The sequence below is a fragment of the Tenrec ecaudatus genome, chromosome 10, assembly GCF_050624435.1.
Source record: "Tenrec ecaudatus isolate mTenEca1 chromosome 10, mTenEca1.hap1, whole genome shotgun sequence".
NCBI lineage: Eukaryota > Metazoa > Chordata > Mammalia > Afrosoricida > Tenrecidae > Tenrec > Tenrec ecaudatus.
The window spans coordinates 157,595,702-157,620,839 of NC_134539.1; the positions used below are offsets into that span (position 1 = coordinate 157,595,702).

The following is a 25,138-nucleotide window of genomic DNA, read 5'->3' on the forward strand; positions in this document are numbered from 1 at the left end:
GGGCCCCGCCCACCCCGCCCCTCCAGCGCACGCCCCGCCCTATCCCTCTAGCCCTCCGCCCCCCAGTCACTCCACCCCTCGCCCGCCCCGCCCCTAGCTCACCTTCCGCCACCACCTGGCCCTGGGGTTCGCTAGCCCGCCGCAGGCGACCGGGGACGCTGGGGGACCCAGGGCCGCCAGCCAGGAACATGGGGGGCGCCTCCTTCGCCCCAGGGAAGGGCTCCCCGAGCTCGCGGGTGGGGCTCTCCTGGAGGGAGCAGAGCGCGCACATGGCTGCGTGAATTCGGCGGCGGGAAGGGCCGGGCCCTCCCGGGCCCTCCCGGGCCCTCCCTTGCCCTGGGACCCCAGGGAGGCAGGCGGCCCACCTGGTCGAAGAGGTAGACGGTGACGTCGTCGAAGAAGGACACTGCCTTCTTCTTGCGCTCCGGATCCTCGCAGGGCGGCATCCGGAGCAGGCTGCGGAGGTTGCGCGCCCGCCGGCACTCCACCACCACCGGCACCTGCGCCTCCTCCTCGCTCTCCTCGCTCGGTTCCTGGACGCTGTAGCAGCGGAGCTCCTCGTCGGACTCCTCGCTGTCCTCGCTGTCCTCCTGGTCCTCCTCGGGCCGGTCCTCGGGGGCCAGGCCGGGCAGGGCCAGGCAGAGCGGGGCCCTGGGGACGCCCGGACCCGCGGGTCGCTCTGCGCCGCCGTCCGCTCGGGTCCGCTCCTGTGGGACCTCGGGAGGGCCGTCCTCCGAGCCTGGCCGGACCGGGGTTAGCAGGAAAAACTGAGAGCGGCTGGGGTGCGGCGCGGGCGGTGCCTCGAGGGGACCTGGGAGCCCGGGGCAGGCGCTGGGCTCTGGCGATGACTCCTCTGCGGGTGACGGCGGCAGGGACGCCTCCCTGGGACCAGCACCCTGGACCTCCCCCGGCAGCCCAGGCCCCAGGGGGCAACTGGGTGAGTTCACTGGCTGCAGCGCCGGCGCAGGGACGCGGACCACGCAGTCCAGTTTGTCACCAGTGCCCGCCGGGGGCTCGGGCTCTGCGTCCAGGTCGGAGAAGTAGGCGGAGTCACGGTAGGGGTTCTTGGCGCTGAGGCCACCGCCGCCACTGTCGCTGTCGCTGACGGGAGAGGTGGAGGGCTGCGTGTCCAGCCCGGGGCTTTCGCGTGCTGACCCTGGCTCGCTGAAGGCCTGGGGCTCCGGAGCCTCTGGAGTCTCCTTGAGCACGAATTCGGGTGACTCATAGTTCTCCGTGTCGTAGCCGCTGTCCAGAGCTCGGGGCTGCCCGCCAGGGGTGCCACTGGGCGCCGGGCTGAAGACATCGCAGACGCCATCGCTGGCTGAGGCTGCGATGTCCAGAGGGGTCAGCATGGCCGGGAGGCCTATCTGCTTCAGGGAGCGGCTGGCTGCTGCCGCAGCATGATTCAACAGGGGCCCGACACTGGACAAGTCTGCCGAGACCCCCGAAATGGGGTCGGGGGAATCTTTGTCCTCACTGCCCCGCACCGGGGGTTCCAAAGAGCTTCCATCGCTCTCAGGGGTCCCCACAAGCTGCGCAGCGGGGGTGGGGAAGGCGGGCAGGGGCGCTCCCTCCTGGGAGGGGGAGGACCTCAAGGTGAGGGGTTGCTGGGGTCTGTGGGAGCCTCCGGGATCCTCTACAAGCATGGGCTCTGCCCCAGGCGTGCCACTGTCCCCACTCACCGCTGTCTCTGCCCAGGGAGACACTATGGTGCCAGGTGCCAGGCCCTCGACAAGACAGTGGCCCAGGGGTCCAGGGCAGTGGGCTGGTTGATGGTCAGGGGAAGTCGTCGGGGACCCAAGGAGCAGCTCTTCCGGGTCCTGCTGGGCTGGCAAGGGGCCTGGCTGGGTGCCAGCCAGCGAACTCTCCTCTCTGCCGAGCCAGGTGTCTTCGAAGCTCTGGGCGCGGCCACTGTTGTTGTTGGCGGACACGTTGGAGCTCCAGTGTGGGTGCTGGGCCGCCCTGCGAGCCTCGGCCTCTTCGCCTCCCGGCGATGGCCGCGCCCCTCCGCTCCCCGCGGGTGACACACCCAGCGGGTCCTCGAAGAAACCCGGGCAGAAGGCGGCCTCGCCCCAGTCCAGGTCCTCCTCGGTGCCCTGCTCCGCCACCATCAGGGCCCCGGGCGAGGAACCCTGGGCGTGGCTCAGGCGCAGGTGGTAATCGCAGTGGCCCCAGGGGCCGCCGGCAGAGGGCGCATGGCCCAGCAGCGACTCCATGGCCAGCGAGGCATGGGTGCTGTCATCCGATGAGTCCTCGTCATCGCGGCGCGCGGCGCGGGGGCTGCGGGCGCAGCTGGCACAGTCGGGACCGTGGCCGGCGGCAGGCTCCTCCAGGCGGATGAAATATTCGCTCCCCACCGAGGGACTGTGCGCGCTGAGCACAGGCACCACGCCTGGGGGCGCGCCGTCAGGAGCGCACAGCTCCTGCAGGCGCGAGGCGCAGCCCGGGCTCAGCGGCGCGCGCCCCGGCGACAGGAAGGGTTCGACACCGTGTCCCGCCTCCCACTTGTACTCGAAATTGAGACCGCGGCTCGTCTCGGTCACCGTCAACACGTCGTCGCTATCCGCATGGAAGCCATCGCCCGAAAACTGCTCCAACAGCGGGAACGATGAGGCGGTGGCGAGCTCAGCCACACCGACCAGGGACGGGCCCGCCAACCCCGCCCCGGGGCCCGCACCGCCCTCGCCGGCCCCGGCGGCCCCGCCGGGCCTCAGCGAGCGCCAGCGCCTCTCGAACTCCTCCTCGGCTTCGGTGGCGCCCTTGGCGCACAGGTAGGACAGCAGCAGGTGCACCTCCTCGGCCGTGGGCCGCTGCTCCGGCTGCAGCCAGCAGAACTGCATCACCTCGTACCTGCGGGGGTGAGGGAGCTCCGTCCGTGTTAGCCAGACCACTCCCCCTTGGCTGCCCCGCCCCGGGGAGACCCCACCTTACCATTTAGAAGTGGGCCCGCTGTACCCTCCTTTGGGCTTAGTAGAACCCATATGGCCCATACTCATAGTCCCTTGAGGACTGTCTCTTGCCGAGTTAATTGAGTGAACCCCCAAATCTCCAAGGAGCAGTCCCTTCCACACCTCTGTCCCCACGAGGCCTATCCCCTCGTGGCTGGGGGCCAGTGGAAGTCAGAAATGGGCCCCAGAAGCCAAGGAGGCATGGAGCCTCAACTGTCTAAGTCCTTCTGCTCTGGACACCTCACAACTTGGCCACCCCAAGGCTGCGCAGGCCCTGTAGAGCAGGGGATGTGGGCCAGGTGACACCCCAACCTGTGGGTTTCTCACCAGGCCCAGTGGGGCTGGACTGGGGCCCCAGGCAGTGCCCACCCCTGGCCCTGGGCCCTCACCAGCGGTCAGACAGGGGCAGCGGCAGCTGGGGCTTGGGCAGTTTGAGCTGCTGTTCTCTGATGGCGTAGGCCAGCACCTGGCGGTCGGAGTGGTTCGGGTAGGGCTGCAGGCCCAGTTCAAAGAGCTCCCAGATGGTCACGCCCAGGGACCTGTGGAGCCAGGCCATGAGGGCAGTGGCATGGGGACAGGAGGACTCTAAGCTCTGGATGCCCAAGGGCCATCCCCTGCCTTGCACAGAAGAGGGCTGGCCTGCACAGCTGCATCTGGGAGAGGCCTTGCTCACAGGCATGCCTGCAGCCACTCACAAGTGCATACACCCAAACATCTGTACATATAACCTCATGTGCGTGCAAGGGTCCCAGAGCTTCAGCCACAGCCGGGGCACCCCCAGCTTTCAGGACCCCCCAGTGCCTCGGCCACCTAGCAGCCTCCCTTGTTGGCCCTGTCCACTTGGACAAGACCACTCTCTGACCAGGTGTGGGCAGGCCATGCCCAGTGTCCACAAAGAGGGCTTCTCAGAGGATGTGGCCCTGGGTGACCACTGCATGAGGGCAGGGCATCCATCCTCTCCCAATTGGGGTGTGGGGGGCAGAGTGAAATAAGGGGCAGGGCAAAGGAGTCAGGGTGGCCTCGGTCATGCCACTTGGGCAGCAGTCCTCCTGTTTGAAGCCCGAGGCTGCCAGGGGAGGCTCAGTGTCTGGAGAAGCAGGCATGTTGGGGAGAGATGCTGTGTAATGGACCCTTCCTGAGTGCCCTGGGGTGGTCCCTGGGTCCAGGCCCAGGATGGTCAGGGGCAGAGTGAAGCCAGAGGGCCCGATGTGGGGAATAGGCTCGCCAAGACCAGAAATAGGTGACCGCCAAGCCAAGAGATGTCCAGGGGTCTGCCCAAGGTGCCACCTTCTGACGTCTCCAAAACCCTGGTGCCAGTTCCCTGTGCCCACCCTATGGCAGGCCCGATGCAGGGCGGGGCTCGGAATGGGGTCCTCCCATACTTGCAGTTATGTGAACCCAGTCCTAGCCCCCCTGACTTGACCTCCCTGCCTTCCACAGACAGCTGCAGCCGCTCCCAGACCCTCCCATGGCACTGAGTGGGGCCTCTCCCTCACACGTGTGTGCCCACAGCTGCTGGCCTCAGTTTGGCCCCCCCACCAGTGACCACACCCACACCTCACACCCACTGCCCAGGCCTCCCAGTTACTCACCACACGTTGCTGGCCTTGGTCTGGCCCACCACCAGCACATTACTGTGCACCTCGTCCACCAGCTCCGGTGCTATCCAGCGCAGGGGCACCCACAGCTGGTCAGCCGTCACAAAGTAGTCCTCCTGTGGAGTGAGCGCTCAGCCCTCAGCGCCCCCTACCCCGGTGTGGCCTCCCCTCTCCACGCAGCCCCCACCCCCACCCAACTCAGCCCCCACTCACTCGGTACTTGCAGTGGGACATGCCATAGTCACCAATCTTCACAGTCAGGTCAGCAGAGAGCAGGCAGTTCCTCAAGGCCAGGTCGCTGGCGAGGGGAAGGACGGGTCAGCAGGCAGAGGACATGGATGCCAGAAGGGTGTCTGAGGCCACAGCCTGCCCTGCCTGGGCTCCCTGTCCTGGGCGGTGGATGGTCAGCTTGGGGGAGGCCCAACAGCAGATGAAGAGAGGGCTGGAGAAGCCCCATGGACTGGCACCGGAACCCTGCCACCATGGGTGGAGCCCCACTTCTCTGAGGCCATGAGTCTCCTGCCGGGCCCGCAGGGCTGCCCGGTCAGAAAGGTCTGGGGTCTGTACACAGCACACCTGGGCTTCTGGGGGACCTCTGGGGAGTGGCTGGTGGAGGCTGCTGGCTCAGAGATGGGGCCCTGACCCCTGCCGCTCTCCTGGCCCCCTCCCCCCAGGACAGAGGTGGGTGGGGAACGTGGAGTGCACCCACCCTGCCTGCCTGGTGTTTGGGGGAACAGCTACATAGACACCTGAGGTTGGGATGGAGGGGGGCAGTCCTGGCTGTTTCTGCCGGTGGGAGGGAGACACTGGCAGACGGGCAGCAGTGGGTGTATGCGTGACAGGCAGCTCAGGGTGGCCAGCAAGAAGAGGGTCATTAGTGGGCCAGGGCAGGCTGGTGGTGGGAGGGGGTGCAGGCAGCTGGGGTGGGATCTAAGGGCAGAGGGAGGTCACAGGTAGAAGGAAGGGGGTCCTGGGTGGCTGGGGGCATAGCAGTCAGCAGGGACAGGGGCGGGGCCTGGTGGTAGGAGGGGGTTCTGGATGTTGGGAGGGGGTTCCCAGCAGCAGGGTGGGGATGGTTGACGGTGGAAAGGGGGTCCTCCAGAGGTGGGGCAGGGTCTGGAGGTGTGAGAGGTTCTGGGTGGCTAGGGAGAACCAAATGAAGGGAGGTAGTCTCAGCGGTGGGGCAGGGCCTGGGGTAGGGGTGGGAGGGTCTGGGGCGGGGCCTGGGTAGGAGGGCTCTGGTGGGAGCGGGGCTTGTTGTGAGAGTGTTCGGACAGTGGGCGGGGCCTGGGTGGGAAGTGGGAGGGTCTGGGCGGCGGGGCAGGGCCTGGGTGGGAGGGTCCATGCGCAGGCCGGTGGTGGTGGTGGTGGTGGTGGTGGCGGCGGCGGAGGCTGGCAGCTGCCCTCTTCAACAAAATCACTGATGCTGGAGTCGCCTTGTCACCACTCAGCACCAGGATATTGTTGGGGAGGACGGCCCGTGCGGCGTCCGGGGCTGGGCGGCCGCTCATCTGTCGCACCTCTCCCGGGGCGGGCGGTGTCAGGGGCGTGGGGAGGGGGCGGGGGGGGGCGAGGAGCAGAACCAGCCCCTCCCTCAGGACAGGGCCGGTTGTCTGCTCCTCCTCAGGCAGGGCTAGCAGGGGGCTGCCCAGCCACCGCCTCCTGCCTCTCTCGGCAGGCGTCCAGCCGCCCACCAATTTCAACGATGACATGAAAGCGCTGCACAGGCCGCGGCCGCGCTCACCTGTGCACGTAGTGGTGGTGATGCAGGTGCAGGATGCCACAGGCCACCTCGCAGGCCATCCGCTGCAGCGTCAGCGGGTCGGGCGCCATGGACTCCGCCATCCGGCAGCTCCGAAGGAAACCTTTGAGGTCCCCCTGCCGAGAGGAGGAGGCCCAGAGGTGGGCTAGTGGGGACCAGCTGGAGCCCCGGCAAACAGCAGTGGGTTGCAGCTGCCCAAGCGGGGGATGCGCTGAGGGTGCCTGTTTGATCCCCCGCACAGAAGCAGGTCCTTCGGGGCATGCTTTCTCTAAACCACCCCTACCCCCACTCCACCCCCAGGAACTCAGCAGCCCTGTGAGGTCCGGAGGGTTATGGTTATGTCTTTAGGGGTCCACAGAGGGCTGGGCTGGAGCAGGTGAGCTGAGCTACTATGGCTGGAAAGGGCCCAGATTGGGAAGCCTGGGAGGTGACCGCTGTGCCTGGAGAGGCCACAAGCAGCGGGCCTGGTGACCAGGAGACAGCTCTAGTGTACAGATGCATCTGGAAACCCACCACCAGAGCTGGGTGCCCCATGGGGCCAGTAGGGGAAGAGCCCCCCTATTAGGCCTCCTCTGGAGAGGGTGGGCAGGCCCGATGCTCTCTCTGGAACGTGAGGCCCACAGGTAGGGCTGAGTGAGTGGGGGGTCCCTCTGAAGAATCTGTGCCCACCTTTCCTGGCCTTGTGCTGCCGGGAGGGGGGGGGTTCCTGAATGGGGGCCCTGGCGGTGGAGGGTCGCCCCGCCCCGCAGACCCACAGACACCCAACTCACCAGTGGGCAGAGCTCCATCACCAGCAGGTAGGGCGTCACCTCTGCGCACTGCGCCAGGCACGGCAACAGGTTGTTGTGTTGCAGGGCCCTGTGGGGACGGTGGCACCCGGTGAAGCGGGATGGGGTGGGGTGGAGGGAGCAGGCAGGCGGGGCCGGCCCCAGGGGAGGGGCCAGGAGGCAGCACAGAGCTGCCCTTTGTTTCCAGGGGCCACCCTGTCCCAGCTCGGCCATCACCCGCCCCCACAGGCTGTGCCCACAACGTCCCCGGCTTGGCTCCCAGCGTGTGGCCTCGCCCTGCCCCGCGGCCCACCTGTAGGGCTGGGCTTCCTCCAGGAAGTGGCTTTGCTCCTGCACGCTGGCGCTGGCCTTCAGCTCCTTCACTACCACCTGGCTGCTGCTGACGCCCGAGGTCACCTCCCCCAGGAACACCTGCCGGCAGGTGTCAGAGGGAGGGCATCTTCCGTGCCCGTCATGCCCCCAAGTCCCTCCTTGTCCTCTGGTCCAAAGTCCCTCTTCATTCTCTTCTCTCAGTCTCCTTTCATCTCCTTCCCAGTTTCCTCTTGCTCCGTGGATCAGTTTACCCACATGCAGGTGGGCACGAGGCCCCTCCCTGAGACCCCTCAAGCTGTAATTTTTGGGTCACTATGTCTATCTCTCCCAAGCTCCCCAACCTTCTGGGCTCTCGGGGGGTCTCTGTGGTGAGGAAGAGGGACCAGGGTCTTCATGCCCAGGCTGGAACCCTGGGAGAGATCAAGTGCTGTCCCAGCACCCACCCCAGTCCTCATGACTAGGCACCCCAGCTCAGAGGATGGCTGCCAATGAGGGGAACCCTGGGCTGGGGTCTCCCTCTCAGGGCAGCCAGGCACCCCCAAACCCCGCCCCCACTCACCTTCCCAAACCAGCCGTGGCCGATCTCCTTCAGGTACAGCAGGCTGTGCCGGCCCGGCTCCGCGCACTTGAGGAGTTGCACTGCCCCGCACCGAGACGAACAGGTAGGGGGCTTCAGGACCTCCCCAGCTTCCTACCCCACCCCAGCCCCTCAAGGGAGTGATCATGGGCGCCCCCAGGTCCCCCTGGAGTGGGGAGGGCCAGCAGAGGCCCGGCCTGGAAGCCGCAGTCAGACTCAGCAGAGTCCTGCTGCACATCTTTCTGGGTGGCTCTGGGAGGGGCGCCCAAGCTACAGGGAGAGGGCAGGGCCTGGACCACACCAGGCCGGCAGAGGGGCAGAGGAGTACTGGCGGGGGTGGGGCTGGAGCAGGCCGTGCCCTCACTCCTGCCGCAGCCTGGCATTCCGGCGCCCATGCTCCAAAGGGCCCTTTGTTGGGGGCTGCTTGGCATGGCCGCCTGGACACACTGGGCCCTTTCTGCCCACGGGCCGGCAGGCTGAGGTCAGCGGGGAAGGGTCAGCAGGCTGAGTGGAACAGCAGAGCTCACCCACGCCCCACCTGCACCCTGAGGGATTCCCTGAATTCTGCTCCCACGCCAGAGGGCTGGACCGGTGCCAAGAGCAGCAGGGTGGGGAGAGGGGCACGGACCCGAGACCAGAGCCTGAGGGATGCCTGGCAGGACTGGGCCAGCTTGTGAGAACCCTCCTCTATGGCCCGGGATGTTGGCAGGTTGGGAAACTGAGGTGACACCAGCATCGCCCCAGATTTCCCCTTCCAAAATCCTGAGGCCAGAGCAGCAGAAACAGAAACGTGCACCTCTGTCCCCCTGACCAAGGGGACAGTCTACAAGAGGCACAGGCAGCTGGGTTGGGGTGGCCTTGAATCACCCGGGAAGTCAAGGGGTCCCAGAAGGAGAGCCTCCTAACTCAGCAGCACAGGTGTGCACACATGTGGGGGGCCAGGCCTCATTCTGCCTGACCTTGGGTTCCCCCAGACCAAATGGATGCTGGGTCTTGGAGTGGGCCTATGACACAGGGGGTTATCAGAGGACACGGGCCCAGCCCCTGGGCCCGACGCCTCCTCGGGTTCAGGAGGAGTGGGGGGAGTGGAAACAGAAGGGGCATCCAGGGAGTGGGGACCTAACATAGCTATGAGGGTTCAAGCCTCCATGCCAGGTCAGGATAGGGCTCTCGCAGGGGGTAGGGCCAAGATGGGGAGCCAGGCTGGGAGGTCCTACCTGGGAGCTGGCTAAGAAGTCAACTCTCTGAGCCTGGGGTCCCTCCCCAATGTGGGCAGCACCCAGAGCACAATGGGGCCAGTGTGTCCTCAGGGCACCAAGGGGGGTGCATCGAGGGGGGAGTACACTGAGGGGGGCACCGAGAGGGCCGCATATCACAGGAGTGGGAATCCAGGGTCAACAGCTAGGCACAGAAAAACCCCATGCCTGCCTGCCCCCTGCTCCCAGAACCCTTCAGGACGGGGGAAGGGGAATATCTGTCCTCCCACCCAGGAGTGGGGGCCACACACGCCCTTGACCCTACAGCTGGGAATGGGGTGCAGTTTCAGGGCCCCCAGGGCAGGGACAGGTGGCAGTCGTCTGTCTAAAAGACAGTTCCCACCCCAGCGGCCACAGGCACCCAGCTTGAGCCTGCCTGGGTGTCCACGCCCTGGGCCGAGGGCTGGCGAGGCTGCGGAGGGAGGGAGAGGCGGGCCCACTCACCTGAGCGTCCAGGCTGCTTGGCTGCGGGCAGAGAGACCTCAGCCAGCGGCAGGATGTACACGTCAGGGCCGCCCCGCGCCCCCGTGGCCGCCGGGGATCCGTGTGCGGAGAAGCTGGCTGCATACTCATCCCCCTCCGCATTCTCTAACTCCTGGGGGGATGGGGCATAATCCCAGAGCTGCAGGTGCAACCACTCAGGGCCCACCAACCACAGACACCCCAGCTGGGCCTCCACTGCCCCAGGACAAAGCACCTACCCCCACATACACCCCCTCCTCTCCCCAGGGGAGCCTCCTGCCCAGGGGCAACCTGGCCAAGGGAGTGGCTGGGAGTCAGGGCATGGGGGGAAGAAGGCCAGCCCAGCTCATGGTCCAAGGGTAGGAGACGAGAGTGCACCCCACTCACCCTGCCCTAGCCAGATGGGGCTGGGGGCATCCCTGGACAGAGGCCATGGTGCTAAGACCCACAGGAGCCCCCGCAAACTCTTGGCAGGCCCTGCCCTCAACAGTCCCCCCCTCACCTCCAAGCAGCTACCTCCTGTTGGGGTGACAATAAAGTGGGGGCCCCATTGTCCCCTAGGAGAAGCAGGCAGTGCTTCAGAGGCCCTCCCAAGCACCCCAGAGCAGGTATACCAACATCCTTGTCCCCGGCCTGGCACCCCTGCCACCTACCACAGCCATCAGCCTGGTAGCAATCCCTGACCTTTGCCCTGGGCAGGCCGTCCCCTGCTCACCTGTGTCCACACCCAACTCCTGGGAGGGAGCACCCCAGCTCCTTAAGAGCCCGCCCTGGGCCGCTGGAGCCAGTGAAGCCGGGCAGGCTGTTACTTTGAAATGGGGCTGCCCTCACCACGCACATGCACACACGCACATGCTCACATGCCGCCAGGGGCACACATACACGTACATGCCAACACGCATGCACTCCCATATGTTCACACACTCGTGGCCACCACACGCACATACATGTGCACAGATGCTCACACACTCGCACGTGTGTAGGCATGCACACCAGCTCACACATGATCAGGTGTTAACCTGCCCTCATATGTGTACCTATGCACGCACTTATATACCCACAGACAGTGCTTGTGTACACACGCATGCTCTCACGTGGACACATGCATAAAAACCCTCACACCTGCACACACACATGTTTGCACCCACATACATGTTCACACTGACACCAACGAGACCAGGGTGTAATTCTGAGCAGAGAGCCCCAGGTCCTCCCACCCAGGAGTGGAGGCCACACCCTGGTCACCCTAATGCCACCCCAGAAGGAAAGCCCCGCACCCACACAGGTCCCTTAGGGGTACCCCAGCCCCAGCCTGCTGGGCACGCCCAGCTTCTGGCCCCGGCCCTGAGGGACACCGAGTGACCTCGGGCCCCCTCCCTGTGGGGCCTCAGTGTTCTCAGCTTGAGGAAGGGACGTGGCCCTCTGGCAGCCCTGTGGCCAGTCTGGGTGGTCTGCACTCAGAGGACCACCCCGGGTGCTCTCTTTCCTGGTGCACACAGAGCTGTCTGAGCCAGTCCCTCACCACCTACCTGGTCTGGGCACCTCGAATTCCCTCTGCGGTCTCGACCCCAGCTCTCTCCATCCCCAGAAGGTGCCCGGGACAGAGGCCCTTGCCCCACCCTGGCCCTGGCCCACGAGTTACCTGGCCATGCTGCCCGGAGGCCTGCAGGAGGCTTCGGACCAAGCTGGCCAGCAGGCAGGCCAGAGTGAGCATGGCCCTGTCCGAGCAAAGCCTGGGCGGGCAGACCAGGCCTTGCCCAGGGCCCAGGAGTCCCCAGAGAAGGAGGCCGTCCTCCCACCAGGGCGCACTGGCGCCGGAATGTTCCAGCATGGTCTGGAGGTGAGGAGGGCACTGGTGGGAGGGCCACAGCCTGCCTTTGTTTGGGGCCTTGTTCTTGTTCAGCCCAGGAGGACTGCCCACCCCCAGACCCTTCACCCCACCCTTGCCCTGGGATCCTCAGGAACCCCTGAACTGCCCACAGCTCAGGAATGCCGCCCCCCCAGGCCCATACAGCACCCGGAGGCCACAGCCTGCTCTGAGGGGGTCCTGGGGCTGGGCTGGGTTCACCGCAGGGGGTTCATGGGTGGGCATGGCAGAGGGTTGAGGTCCCCCACCAGCCACCTCTGGGGTCTGGGGCTGGGCACCCCAAAACACAGATGGGTGTGTGGTCTCCAGAGGTGGCCAGGAGCTGTCTCTGATGTCCCCAGGCCAAGAATCTGACCTCTGACCAGGGCGGGGCTGCAGTGGATGACCAGAAGCTGACACTCAGTGCCGTGATGTGCTGGGTCAGCAAGGTAAGGGCCCCCTCCTCCTGTCCCCCCTTCTCCCTGCCCAGGGGCCCAGGGCTATAACCACGGTGCATGTGATGGGGGGTCGGCGGCACCCTGAACGAAGCCCAGATACCCTGGCCAACCCCGGGCTGGGAACATTTCTACCCCATCAGGGAGTTGGAGTCTGCGGAGCACCCTTACAGGTCAGGAGGACCCCTGCCCACCCAGCCCTCTGGTTCTTAGCCTAACCTCAGAAGACCTGAGCTGGGACAGCTGAGGCCACTGCTCCACAGAGAGGCGGTGTGGGTTTCCCAGGAGCCCCCAAGCCTTCCCATATGCAGCCCCCACCCCCAGAGGTGATCACAGGCTGGGGGTTCCAGGGTCCCCAAATGTTCTCACGCTGGCCTCTGGCCAGAGAGCAGTGACCTTGTGGCTCCAGGAGGGATGGGAGCTTAGGTCTAGGTGTACACTGTGGCCAGACTGTGGCCTCATCCCCCAGCCAGCCCCCACTTCCCAGTCTTCCCACCTGACCCTGGCCTTCTCCAGCAGCGCCCTCACCTTGAAGCCGATAGCACCCTTCTTACAGCACAGGCAGGCCAGCATGAGGACCACGACACTGAAGAGCCCAGAGAAGGACACTGCCACCACGGCCAGGGAGGACGACCAGGACAGCTCGCTGAGGGGGGCACCGTCTGCCGGGGGGAAGGGGCACAGTAGTCACCCAGCAGTCTCTGGGTTGGCCCCCCACCCAGGCTGCACCTCTTCCTTCCATACCTCCAGGGCCAGCCCCGGGGGCCCCAGCCCATCCTCAGCCCCTGTAGTCTGGGCCTGTGCAGCCCTGCACCCCGGTACCCTAACTTCCAGCTCTAGGAGGCCAGCCAGGAACCCACTAGGGGGCATGCAGGACCAACAGGGTGGCCACCGTGGCCAGAACCTGCTGACCTGCGCCCAGCCACTGGGTGTCGCTGTGGTCTCCCGGGAGCCTGCCAAGCCTGGGGTCCCCAAAGGCAGGGCTTTGAGGCTGCAGGGCTGCCCTTCATGTCTCTCCCCTGGGCACTGTCACCCCCCCCTCGACCCCAAGCCACCTGGGGGCTGTCAGGGCAGCCCAGGCTGCAGGGATGGCCCCAGGAAGGCCATGAGACTCAGAGGGGACAGGGACAATGTCCACTACAGAGGCTGCAAGAGAGAGGTCAGGACCAGCCGTCCCCAGGAAGAATACTGTCAGCTCTGTCCACCCCCGCAGCCCCTTCAATTGGCCCCTTGCTGGTTTGCCCACTGCCAGGGACCCTGAGCCCTGTTTCTGTCCAGAGCTCAGAGGGAAGTGGCAAGCGGGTTCCCCTTGGTGGAGAGGGGGTCGCTGGGGGTCTGAGGATGGCCTGAGCGATTCTGGCACCCGCAGGCAGCTAGCTGACAGACACCCGGCCAGGTCTGCTTGTCTGGTGTGGGCAGGACCCTGCCCAGCCTTCCCTGGACAGAGGGGCACCATGTGGGCAGCTCCTCCAGCCTATCCCTCCTGCCCGCTCTCATGGGCACCCTTCCCCTGTCCGCCCCATCCAGTGGCCAATTGCTCGCCCAGTCCCCATGCCCACCACCACCGTTCCACACTTATGCCAAGGCCCTCCTACCCTCACCTGGCAGCAAGGACACAGGCCTGAGGGTCCCTCCCGAGCTGACCGTACCAGTGCCCTTTTGCCCCCAGGCCCTGTTGCAGAGGCCACACACATCACACACACACACACACACACACACACACACACACACCGGGGACCCCAAGCCTGCTTGTGGACCAGGCAGGCGGGAGGCTGCAGGATGGGGGCAGCCCTGTCTGCAGCAGGCTCGCTGCTAAGACTCCAGGTCTGTCCTCCTCATCGCAGGGAGCTGCGGGCAAGAGGGCCCCAGTGGGGAGACTGCCCTGACGCCACCATGGCCTTCACAGGTGAGGCTGTGGGTGGTGGTTTGAGGGGCGTGTGTCTCTACCTGTGCATAGCTGAGTGAGCAGCCGGGAGAGTACACACTCACACACATACATTCTCATCCACACACACACTCGCCCAACCATACCAACACCCACACATTCACAATCACATTTGCACATGGTCACTCACTCACATCCATGCACACACACATCTGCACGCATACATCCACTCACACACACACTGCTCTCCCTCGGGTATGGGGTGCCTGCTCACCCACAACACCATCCTCACTGCTGAGAATCCCCCCAGTGTCAGGTGCCGCAAGCACTCTGTCATTACAGGGTGACGTCCCTCCCTCCCTCTTCCATCTGGGCTACTCTGTGTGACCCCATCACCCCAGCCCCCACTGCAGGTGCAGGCACCCCAGAAGACTCCCTCCTCCCTGGCTGGGAGGCTGGGTCCTCCCTGTGTGGGGAAACACACAAAAGGGCTCAGACTCCCCAGGACTGCGACCCTGCTGCTCATCTCTCTGGGGCCGCCCCCCTGAACCCAGCCTTTTCCTGCCTATGCACCTCCCCAAGTCCTGCACCCAGCCTAAGGCATCTGAGGGCCCAGCACCCCTGGAAGAGGCTGTACCCCAAACACATGGGGCCTGGGGCCCCTCAGTATACAGAGTCCACCTCAGGTGTGGAGCCCCCTCCTCAGAATCTAGAAGCCCTCTGCATGTAGAACCCCCTCAGGTCTGGGTGAGCCTCACCAGCCTGGGGCCTCCCTGCGTGTGGGGGCTAGAGGGTAAGGCCCCTTCCCCCCACTGCTCCCCAGCCCCTCTCCATCCACTCTCCCCCCACACCCACACTGGCCAGCCCACCTCCCGCCATTCCTCCACCCACCCACCCCCGTCCCCTGTCCACTTGGCAGGCGGGGCCTTTTCACCACTTTAAGGCTCAGTTTTGTCAGAGGGCCGTCCATGCGGGATCCCCACGTGAGAAGTCACAGCTGTAACAGGTGCTAGGTGCTGAGGGGTCATCGATGAGGCCCAGGGCCCCCCCATTATGACACCTTCACTGAAGGGGGACCCCGATACAGGGACAGCCAGTGCCAGCATGAGCACCATCCGTCCACCACCGTCCTTCCCTGGGAGCACACTCGAGGACGACTCAGGGACACACTGACACCTCCCCCCCCAACCTCCTTGCGGGGCCACTGTCAGAGAGGGCCGCTGGTCTCCTCCTGGAGCACGGCCAGCTTGACCCCCGCCCCTCCGTCCTGGCCGGCAGTCCCGCCTGCCCCTGGACGCAGCAGTCAGAGGACGCATCAGGCAGGTGTGCGCACGAGCTCTCTCTAAAGGGCTGAACGCGAGACGGGGTTGTCAATCACCCGCCCCGTCTGTGCCTGTGACAGTCCAGCCGAGTGAGGATGACCGAGGTGACATCGATGCACTGCTTGACGGCGGCGCTGGGGCTGGGGTGGAGGGGGGCAGGTGGAAAATATTGAAAGTAGCACGTGTGTGCAGATGACCAGAAGAACCAAAAATCTGTCTCCGAGTAAGAACAGCCACGAGAATGACCGTGATTTATAATTGATCAAACGCTCACATGGGGGAGAATGAGGAGCTGATACCCAGGGCTGAACTAGAAAGAAATGTTTTGAGAATGATGAGGGCAACAAATGTACAAATGTGCGTGACACATGGGTGGATGGATGGATTGTGATAAGAGCTGTAGGAGCCCCCAATAAAATGATTGTTTTACAAAAAGAACTATAGCCAGAGTGCTCCTCAGAGGTAAGGAACGTGAGACATGCCGTCATGTCCTTTGGACACGCTGTCCGAGAGCCCGGTCCTGGAAGGCGTCCTGCGTGGTCCCGTGGAGGAAGGCCCTCCAGGAGCCGATGGACGCCGTGGCTGCCTCTGAAGCTCGGACGTAAGCAGGGCCTGAGGCTGGTGCAGAACCAGGCGGGGGTCCGTTCTGACGTGGGTCTAGGCACGGTGAGGTGGACCTGACCGGCAGCACCTGGCAACCTACCAGCCCCCCAAAACAAAGCCCCGAGGGAACACGCCTCTCTCCAGCCTCCAAACAGCGCCATGGAGGCTGGAGATGTGAGCACGAGGTGGAGATCCGGACACACTGCCAGCACAGTGTGGGGCCGGCTCCTTCCTGGAGGCACCGTCCGTCCATCCGTGAGCTCTGGGAGAGGGGCCGGCAGGGGAAGCAGGGTCATGGCAGGGTCCTGCGGGAGAAGGACTTGGGAGCTGACAGGGAGAAAAGGTGGGTGGGCTCGGTAACCCGTCAGAATAAACAGTGGACAGAAGGCTCAATGACAGCCCAGGTTCAAGAGCAAACAGAACTCTGGGGGGACGGAGGGGTCCCTGTGGCAGTGACATCATCATCTCTTGTCCACTTGAGCGAAGGGGTGGGGTCTAGCCTGTCAGTCAGGTCACTGCCAATGTGGCCTCTGTGTGGGCGTGGCCTTCTCCTGAGGATTCTGGGAACTCCTGTCTTCCTCCCTGGAGGGGGGACACACACTCTCCCTGGGAGACATTCTTGTGAATAAGCCACATGGAGCTATGCTGACGGAGCCAGAGCCCTGGAGCTACGCTGACGGAGCCAGAGCCCTGGAGCTGGAGGAGCCACCTAGAGACCCACACCAGCGCTGAGATGCTTCCACCACCACTGGATCCACAGGATCTACCCACCGGCCTGTGGGCTCCTGCATTTGGCGTCATTGCATGTGTTGCGTGAGTCGGAAGAGGAATTCAGACTGGTATTGGACATATGGGCTAATATCAGAATTATGGACTTGATCCGGACTGGGCTGGGATGTTTTCTCAGTGTATAATTACTCTTTGACATGAAGCTCTCTCTTCCACACCTATGAGTGTCTCTGGATTTGTTTCTCTGGTCGATCCGGAGGGACACAGGGAGCGGCTGGAATGACCAGGGCCTGACATCGTGGCCACACAGAGCACCAGGCACCAAGCCACTGCCTGCTATCACGCCAACCCTGACCCAGAGCGGGGCTCTGAGGACCCTAGACTCACCACGAGCTGCAGAGACACGGGCCTCCCGGGACAGCAGAGATGCGCACCGGCCACTGTCTACCTGTCCAGCTTTCAGGGCAGGGGCTTGTGGCCATGCAGTTCAGGAAGCACGGCGGGGAACCGCCCTCTAGAAAGCACTCCGGGAACAAGTGTGAGGCCTTCCGTCCAGGCCCAGCCACATGAACCGGGTGAGAACAAGGAGTCTATCCACTGAGACACGGAGCAAAACAGGTCGAAACCCCCCTGCTAGCGTGCAGACCCAGATGCAGGGCGAGCCCACCGGGGTCACAGCGGAACTCGGAAGCCCTGGGTGTCCTTTGAAGGACCAGGCTGCCTCATCGTCTCCTGAGAAGAGCTGGCAGGTATGAACGGCCCACCAGGCAGTCAGCACCCAGATGCGTAACCCTGGAGGCCGCCCACAGCCACAGCCTGGAGCTGCTTCCAAGTGCATTGAGTCCTCAGCAGGCAGTCCGCGTGGGAGCAGGCAGCCTCCCCTTGCTCCTGAGGAGCACCTGGCGGGTTTGAACTGCCAGCCTGGAGGTTAGCAGCCCCCGCTATCCCGCCAGGGCTGCTGAGACAGAATGCGGGCCTGGGAAGGAGCACCAGGCACAGAGCAGACGCCCACTGCCACGTGCTGCAGCAGCAGCCCGGCAGCACCACTCACTCAGGTCTACGCAGGAGGCCGGGGGAGGGGAACCTCGGTCGTTTTCCATCCATGGAGAAGCCCCTGTGCTGAAGACAGGAGTCGGGGCGCACAGGATAGCTGGGGTGATAGACCATCTCCAAAGGAAAACGGGCTTTGGACCACCGTGCAGAGGTCCAGCCTCAGAAACTCACTGGGGCAGTTCTACCCTGTCCTCGAGGGCCGCTGGGCTCTGGCCTCCGCTGGAGGGCAGCGAGTTACAGCTGTCTCCACGGGCAGCATGGGGGTGAAGCTCTGGACCTCAGCCACCCAAAGTGCCCTGGACCTGGGCTCAACTGGCTTCAACTAACCCCAACAGCACACACGCACACTTTCTCTCGTCCTCTCTCTCTCTCACACGCACACGCATGCACACGCACTGCTAAAAGCATAGCTCTAGGGTTCTAATTGACACGTGCACAGGCTGATACCAAATAAATCGTATTCAAATGTAGTCTGCTGTCAGAGGGCAGCCGCAGGCAAGCTCTCTCAGCCATGCCAGTGTCTGAGGCTTGCTCGGGGACTTCGGAGAAAAAGCCCCCACCCAGAACTGTGGCTCCCAGGAGGATCATCCATGGGCCAGGGCCAGCTCGGAGGGCGATGGTGAGTGATGTGGGGTCCCAGGGGCTAAGCTCACTAGCGGCCCTCAGAGGACACCGGCGGTCCCAGTGGCTGATGGCAAAGAAGTTCAAAGACAGAGACTGCAAGGCACAGGGGAGAGGAAAAGACCCGGAAAGTTCCACAGAGGGATTGCTCTCCGTGAAGTCGAGGCCACTGCAGGAGCCCTTCTGCCAGCATCCTCCTGGGAACCTGAGCCACCTGCAGACTTCTCTGTGCTCCACAAACTCAACGAGCTCTGGACAGGAGCACCACTGAGTCCTTGGGGACGAGGCCCACCTGGCCTGCCACCTGACAGGTGTGAATGGAAGTGAGCAGAATCCTGTAGGTAAGGAGGGAAACATGGCCCTCACTCTCCTCCCACCTGCTTTCAGTCTCCTCCCACCTGCCCTCAGGCCCCTCCCACCTGCCCTCAGTCTCCTCCCACCTGCCCCCTGGGAAGCTGTTTACATCATCTTGGGTCAGGGCCCCAGTCCAGCAGTGGATGATAGTCAGGGCCCCCGACCCTGCACAGAACACCCACCCTGCTCACCCCATGGGGACTCACACCTTGTCAGGCATCTCTGTGGACTCTGCGGGAGCTGAGAGATGGGGTTGCTTCTATGGGGTCAGTTCAGCCCCCACACCCCAAAGTGACAAGACCACACCCAGGCAGGGAGACAGCAGCCCCAGCAATCCCTGCCTCTCACCTGAAAGATTTCCAGGACAAAATTGTCTCCTGGGAAGCCCACAATGCCCCGTCCAATGAGGTTCCTTCCTTGGGGAGGGGGCCACAGGGGGTATTGTCCTGAGGCTGACCACAGGGACCCTGAGGACACAGCTAACTCTCCCTACCCAATGCAGGGGTGTGGGCTGATTGCCATGCCTCCCCCAGAGTCCCCCACCTCCCCATAGACACCCATGACATCACCATGTATGTCCAAGGCAGTGAGCGGCACCTCAGGTCATGCCGGGGACCCACTTGCTTTCAAAACCACTCCTCTGACACTGAAAACCGAGTTAGCAGGGGCACGGGGAGACACGTCTGAAAGGGAGGGGCCACTAGGGCAGTGGCCAGGGTGTCCAAGGCGGGCTGCCTGCTGGGTCAGTCTTACCCCCAGCCAAGGCAGTGACCCTGTTCAGGCCCCATACCACGTTCACTGACACCAGGATCTGCAGGGCACCAGCCTGTAAGGGGGTGCCCACCCAGCTTCCCCGCACCCACTGACCACCAAGCACACCTGGGCCCAGGCACAGGGGTCGTCAGCAGGGCGGGAGCTGTGGGGACTGGGTCCGGGAGACAGACAGGGCCTGTGGGGCCTCTGCTCAGCCGGCTGGCAGGGCGGGGCCTGGGCCGGGCATCTGAGGACTCCTGGCACCCGGCCCACAGCCCCTACGCCTGCCCGCCCAGCGGACGATGCAAACAGGAACCCCTACCGGAAGGAGCTGGGGAGAGCACAGAGCTGGGTGACAAAGGGTGGAGACAGGCCAAGCCACGGGAGGGGCCGGGGCCCCGGGGACAACATACCCCCATCTCTGAGTGCCCCCTTCCTGGTTCCCAGTCAGAACTGTAGGGGTGCCACAGTCACTTCTCCCTGGGGTTCCCCTGGTGGGGAAGGGTCCACCAAGGGCAGCCCCAGCCTGGGGCAGGGAGGGGGAAGGAAGCTGTTGCCCGGGGCCTGAGCCGGAACTTCTTCCCCGAGAGGAGAGGGGTGGGGACACAGGGCCCCTTCTCCAAGTGGGGACAATGAGTGTGGCAGAGATGGTGGGGAGGGTCTTATTCCCCCCCCCCCGTGGCAGAAAGACCCTACCTCAAGGAATGACAGCGCACTGCCCCTTCCCAGACTGAAGTCAGAGTTTCCTCATCCCCCTTGAAGGTCAGCAGCCAGGCAGGGTGCTGGGAAGTGCGCACGTGTGTGCTTCTGTGTGTGCAAGTGTGTAGTGCGTGTGCACATGTGTGCTTGTGCACGCATGTGTGTTGATGAGTACCAGGTCCTCTCAGACCCCTGGTCTGGGGACTTGGGCCAGGCTGGCTGGTCCCTGGCTCTGTCTCATGGTCACAGAGATGATGACCATGGAGCCATCATCCATGTCACCCCTTCCCCACAGGGACAGGCGATGATGGCCTTCCTGCCAGTGAGCCCCTGTCCAGGGGTCACACACCCCACTCAGGAGAGGCGGCTTCCCCACATGACCCAGAACCACCAGGGTCCTCAGTTGTGTGGGGGGCTTCCAGGAGCCCTGCCCCTCCAGGGCTGCTCGGTGGGGGATAAGTGAGACCACATCTCTCTGGATCCTGTTTCATATGACACCCCTCAGCACAGCCAACCTTCCCACTTTACCCACTGGTGCACTCTCAGCCCCGCACTCTGCTGCCTGGGTCCCCAAGGGACCCCAGGTCTGACAGCCAGGGAATGGCTGACTCAGCCTCACAGCCGGGGGCACAGAAGCACCGGTGGGCCAGCTGTGCAGAGACCGAGGGGCTGGCATGTTCCTGGGCGCAGAGCAGTGAGCAGCCAGGCTGTGTCAGACAGGCCTGAGGAGAAAGCACAACAGCCTGGTCCAGAGCCCAGCACCCACCCCGCCTCGCCTCTGAGTTTCTGCCCAGACTCCCAGGGTGCTGGGAAGCCCCATCACTCACTCCTCACCTGTGGGGAGTGGGGCAGGGCCAGGCCACCCAGGCCAGGGACAGTTTTAGCACAAGCAGGAATGGGTTGCCCTGGTCCCAGCCCCAGCAGAGACCCCCAGACAACCAGGGGTGTGCTGAGTCCAGCTCAGGGGCCTGGGACTTCATCTCCAGGGGGCCAGGAGCTGCCTCTCGGACCTGCCTCCTGCCCAAATGACCTGCACCCAGTGGCACGGTGGAAGTGTTGACAGCAAACTTCCTAGAGAAAAGTTCCCAGCCTCTGCTGATTCCCAGGCAGGGTAAATACTCCCGAAGCGGCCCATGCCAGCTGCCAGCATGATGGCGCTGCTGGATGTGGGGCTGGACTGCTCAGGCCAGCTGTCCCTTCCGCCAAAACACGCCCGGCGCCATGCAGTGTGGGTTGGAAAGCTCGGGGTATGGGGAGCAGGGGGTAACACAAGCTGACTCCAATGCCACAGCCCACCCAGGACCAGTGGCAGGGGTCAAAGGCTACACAGGACCCTGAAAGATGGCGCTGAGTGGTCAGGGGGTTCCTGTCAAGGTGCCCAAGGACCTCGGGGTCAAGCACAGGCAGCCACTGCAGGCTGAGGTGGCTGAAGAGAAAGGCAGACAGTCACAGTGTGGACACAGCATGGCTCAGCTAAAACTCCCCCAGGAGGATGTGGTCGGAGAAAGTCCCCTGCTACGTCTTCGGAGCACGGCTGAGCCACGGCCTCCCCCTCAGCGGGGACCGCGCAGCTGGTCAGGAGCCCTGTGACTCACAGCGACCCCATGGGACAGAGCTTTTGGGACGCAGACCGCCAGCCCTTTCTTCCTCAGAAACTGCATGCTGAGTTGGCCTATTTATGCAGAAGTCCAAATGGGCAAATCTGGAGACAGGAAGTGGGTGAGGTTGGTGTCCGTCCATCCATCTGTCCATCAAGCTTAAGGCGGTCAGGCATTGGCTCAGATCTGGGCACCCCTCCTATGAGCTACCCCCACCCCAATTCAGAGTGGGCAGGGGGCCAAGGCTCGGGAGGAGTAGGCAGGGGGTTCAGCTGTCCTGACTCCCATGAACTGGACACAAGAACCTCGGCCCTGGGCTCCCTGGGCTGCAGGGCAGCCTTGGTGGCACTGCCAGCTCACACTCCACACCTCCCCTTTTGGGCCCTGCAAAGGGGACAGATGGAGCTCTGGCCACCCCAGGGCAAGGGTCCCAGGGGGAAATAGTCCCAGACAGCATGTTCCAGCCTAGAGCTCAGTACTGTGGCTCAGCTCACACCTGCCCCAGCTGCTCAGGGCCCTCGGACCGCTCCTGGTTGGCAGAGGCTGGGAGCCCGGGGAAGTCACCCTCACCCTTCCTTCCAGCCCCCCAGAGTGGGCCAAGCTGACTCCCAACGCCGGGCCCCCTGGGCTCCCATGGGAGGTCACACCATGGGCAGGGGCCCCAGCTAGACAGGCTAGCATTTGGGAAGCCGGACCTGGGAGGGGGCTGCACCTGTGCTCAGACCCACTGCGCACCCAGCCCCTGCAGGTGGTAGGCAAAGGGTCCAGGCTGGCATGTGGCCACGATGCCAGGGCCACTACTGCATGAAGAACAGTAGTCATTCTGACACCACCTGTCCCGCCTGGTACCACCTCTGTCTCAGTGACCATACCCACAGACCAGGGCAGTCTCAGACACAAGGGGTCCCCACAGATAAAACAGACCCCCCCCACCGCTGGACCACCTCTGTCTCAGTGACCATAGCCACAGACCAGGGCAGTCTCAGACACAAGGGGTCCCCACAGATAAAACAGACCCCCCCCCACTGCTGGACCACCTCTGTCTCAGTGACCATACCCACAGACCAGGGCAGTCTCAGACACAAGGGGTCCCCACAGATGAAACAGACCCCCCCACCGCTGGACCACCTCTGTCTCAGTGACCATACCCACAGACCAGGGCAGTCTCAGACACAAGGGGTCCCCACAGATGAAACAGACCCCCCCACCGCTGGACCACCTCTGTCTCAGTGACCATACCCACAGACCAGGGCAGTCTCAGACACAAGGGGTCCCCACAGATAAAACAGACACCCCCACCGCTGGACCACCTCTGTCTCAGTGACCATACCCACAGACCAGGGCAGTCTCAGACACAAGGGGTCCCCACAGATAAAACAGACCCCCCCACCGCTGGACCACCTCTGTCCACTTGGAGGATGGAGCCAGACCAAAACGCCTCCCTCGTCATGAGACCCACGTGGAGAATGGCACAGGCTCCCCTCCGCCACCCCAGCCCGCTGTCACAGTCCACAGTGCCCACTCAAGGCCCGCAGCCAAGGCCCAGTGGCCGGTGGCCTCCACACGCAGCCCCTCCACGCGACCCCCGGGATACCTCCCAGACTCCTCTGAGGTTAGCCTCTGAAGTCTTGAGGCCGACACATTGTAATCACACGCCTCCTCTCAGCTGCTGGCCAGGCCCCCAAGGAGCCGCTCCGAGGTGGGGATAGAGCGCCAGGGGGCAGGGCTGGGCCTCTGCAGAGAGCGACAGCAGGGCCTGCCCAGGGCCTCCATCCCTGTGGGCCTGGCCCCCACCAGCCCTTCTGCCAGCAGACTTAGTGTTCTGGGTGGGGGCGGGGCTGGGGGAGCATGGAGAAGCCTGTGTCTAGGGTGGCCTGGGCCTACGACCTGGACCTCGCCGGGGGCCACAGGCCCACTCACCACGCCAGGTGTTCCCAGGCAGAAGGTGTCTCTGGGACACATTGAGCAAGTGTCACTGAAGAGAGGGGCGGGCCTCCATCAGCCCCTCCCCCAGGGGTAGATGCCTTCAGTCTGCTGTGCAAGGGGGCCCTTGAGTGCTGGCTCCCCAGGGAGCTCTGGCCGCCACAGGCACAGCCTTTGTTTGGGCGGGGCCTGCTGCGAGGCGCTGTGACAGAGCTGGGGGTGGGGTGGGGGGGCAGGAGGCCTTGCTGCCTGTCTCTTCAGAGGGGTCTCTGCCTGTCTCTTCAGAGGGGTCTCAAGAAGGACCAGAGCTGGGCAAGGTGGGCAAAGCATCCATGGCCTGCTGGCGATTGACGCAGGCCTCTACCCACCGGCCCTATGCCAGACCCGGCTGCCACCCCTCCCTTGGCCAACCTGCCACCTGGTAAACACGCCACTGGGGGAGGGACCTGGCTCTAGGCCTCCTGTAGGCCCTCTGACAGCACCCCTCCCACCTCGCCACTGCCCAGGGGGTCTGGGCACCAATGGGGAGAAACCTGGGGTCCCATCTGGCCCCTTCTCGTCCAGCTAGGTCAGCAGTGGCTGTCCGCTGCCCCCCACTCCATACTCCCCACTCCCCCCGGGCTCCTGGTGACAGGCAGCTCCTGGAACGAGCGCCTAGCTGAGGAGCCTCCAGCCTCAAGGGTGCGGCCTGCCTGGGTCCCTCCCCAGCCAGCACCCCTACACCGCCCCAGGGGGCCTGGACCCTGGCCCCCTCCCTCTCCTGGTCCCCAAGTGGCAGTGGCTGAATGGGGAAGCCGGCCCTGCCTTCCGGAGGCCTGCCCACCCTTGCCCTGTTGGGGCCCTGGGGCGTCCTGCGCAGCGGCCAGGCCACCTGGGCGGGAGAGAGTTAATACTGGGGCGCAGGAGGCCGCAATGGGCAGGTGGGCCCCGGTGGAGGCGGCGGCGACTCACCCGGGTCGAAGTGCGAGCTGAAGGCGAAGCTGGGGTTGAAGAAGGACGACGACATGGCAGGGCCGGCAGCGCGGCAGGCGCGGCGGCGGCAGCTCAGGACGCCCGCGGGCCGAGCCCGCGCCGCCGCATCGCCAGGCCGCCGCAGGTGCCGAGCCGCCAGCTGGCAGCCATGGGCCCGCACCGCTCCGCTCCGCTCCGGCTCGCCGCTGCCCGCTGCCCGCTGCCCGCTGCCCGCTCCCCGCTCCTGACCGGCGGACGCGCGGGCCGGTGCAGCGGCGCGGGAGCGCGCGCGGGGGAGGGGGGGTCGGAGAGCTCGGGGTGGGGGGTGCCGGCGGGGTGCCAGAGAAGCGGGGCGTGGAGCGGATAGACGAGGGGACCCGAGCAGATGAGAGAACTAGGGATGAGGGAGGGAGGAGGGGGGGTGGGCTGTGGGGGTTGGTGGCCGAGGTCACAGGGGCAAGAAAAAGGGGTCTGGGGGAGCAGGGGGGGTCCTTGCAGTGGGAAAAGCGTAGCAGAGTGTGCCCCTGGCCATCGGGTTGGGGGACCGGGATGGGAGAATAGAAAACTCGAGGGAGGGCCAGTCTGGGGCACACTGTGCGGGCACAGAGACCTGCACACATCGAGGAGGGCAGGCTCCAGAGGC

General features: G+C 64.6%; 1 protein-coding gene across 1 annotated transcript in view; it reads right to left on the minus strand.

Moving 5' to 3' along the window:
- Positions 1 to 25,138, minus strand: part of AATK (apoptosis associated tyrosine kinase) — a 31,058-nt gene that overhangs the window by 759 nt on the left and 5,161 nt on the right. Inside the window, exons 2-16 of the mRNA XM_075559709.1 lie at positions 24,496 to 24,739; positions 19,325 to 19,450; positions 18,920 to 18,987; positions 18,250 to 18,313; positions 12,533 to 12,666; positions 9,686 to 9,836; positions 7,968 to 8,047; positions 7,389 to 7,507; positions 7,079 to 7,166; positions 6,291 to 6,424; positions 4,760 to 4,844; positions 4,541 to 4,662; positions 3,338 to 3,487; positions 366 to 2,850; positions 103 to 247 (exon numbers count right to left, since the gene is read on the minus strand). Of these exons, the coding sequence (XP_075415824.1) occupies positions 103 to 247; positions 366 to 2,850; positions 3,338 to 3,487; positions 4,541 to 4,662; positions 4,760 to 4,844; positions 6,291 to 6,424; positions 7,079 to 7,166; positions 7,389 to 7,507; positions 7,968 to 8,047; positions 9,686 to 9,836; positions 12,533 to 12,666; positions 18,250 to 18,313; positions 18,920 to 18,987; positions 19,325 to 19,450; positions 24,496 to 24,739 (4,195 nt within the window). The remainder of the gene's footprint in view (positions 1 to 102; positions 248 to 365; positions 2,851 to 3,337; positions 3,488 to 4,540; positions 4,663 to 4,759; positions 4,845 to 6,290; positions 6,425 to 7,078; positions 7,167 to 7,388; positions 7,508 to 7,967; positions 8,048 to 9,685; positions 9,837 to 12,532; positions 12,667 to 18,249; positions 18,314 to 18,919; positions 18,988 to 19,324; positions 19,451 to 24,495; positions 24,740 to 25,138) is intronic.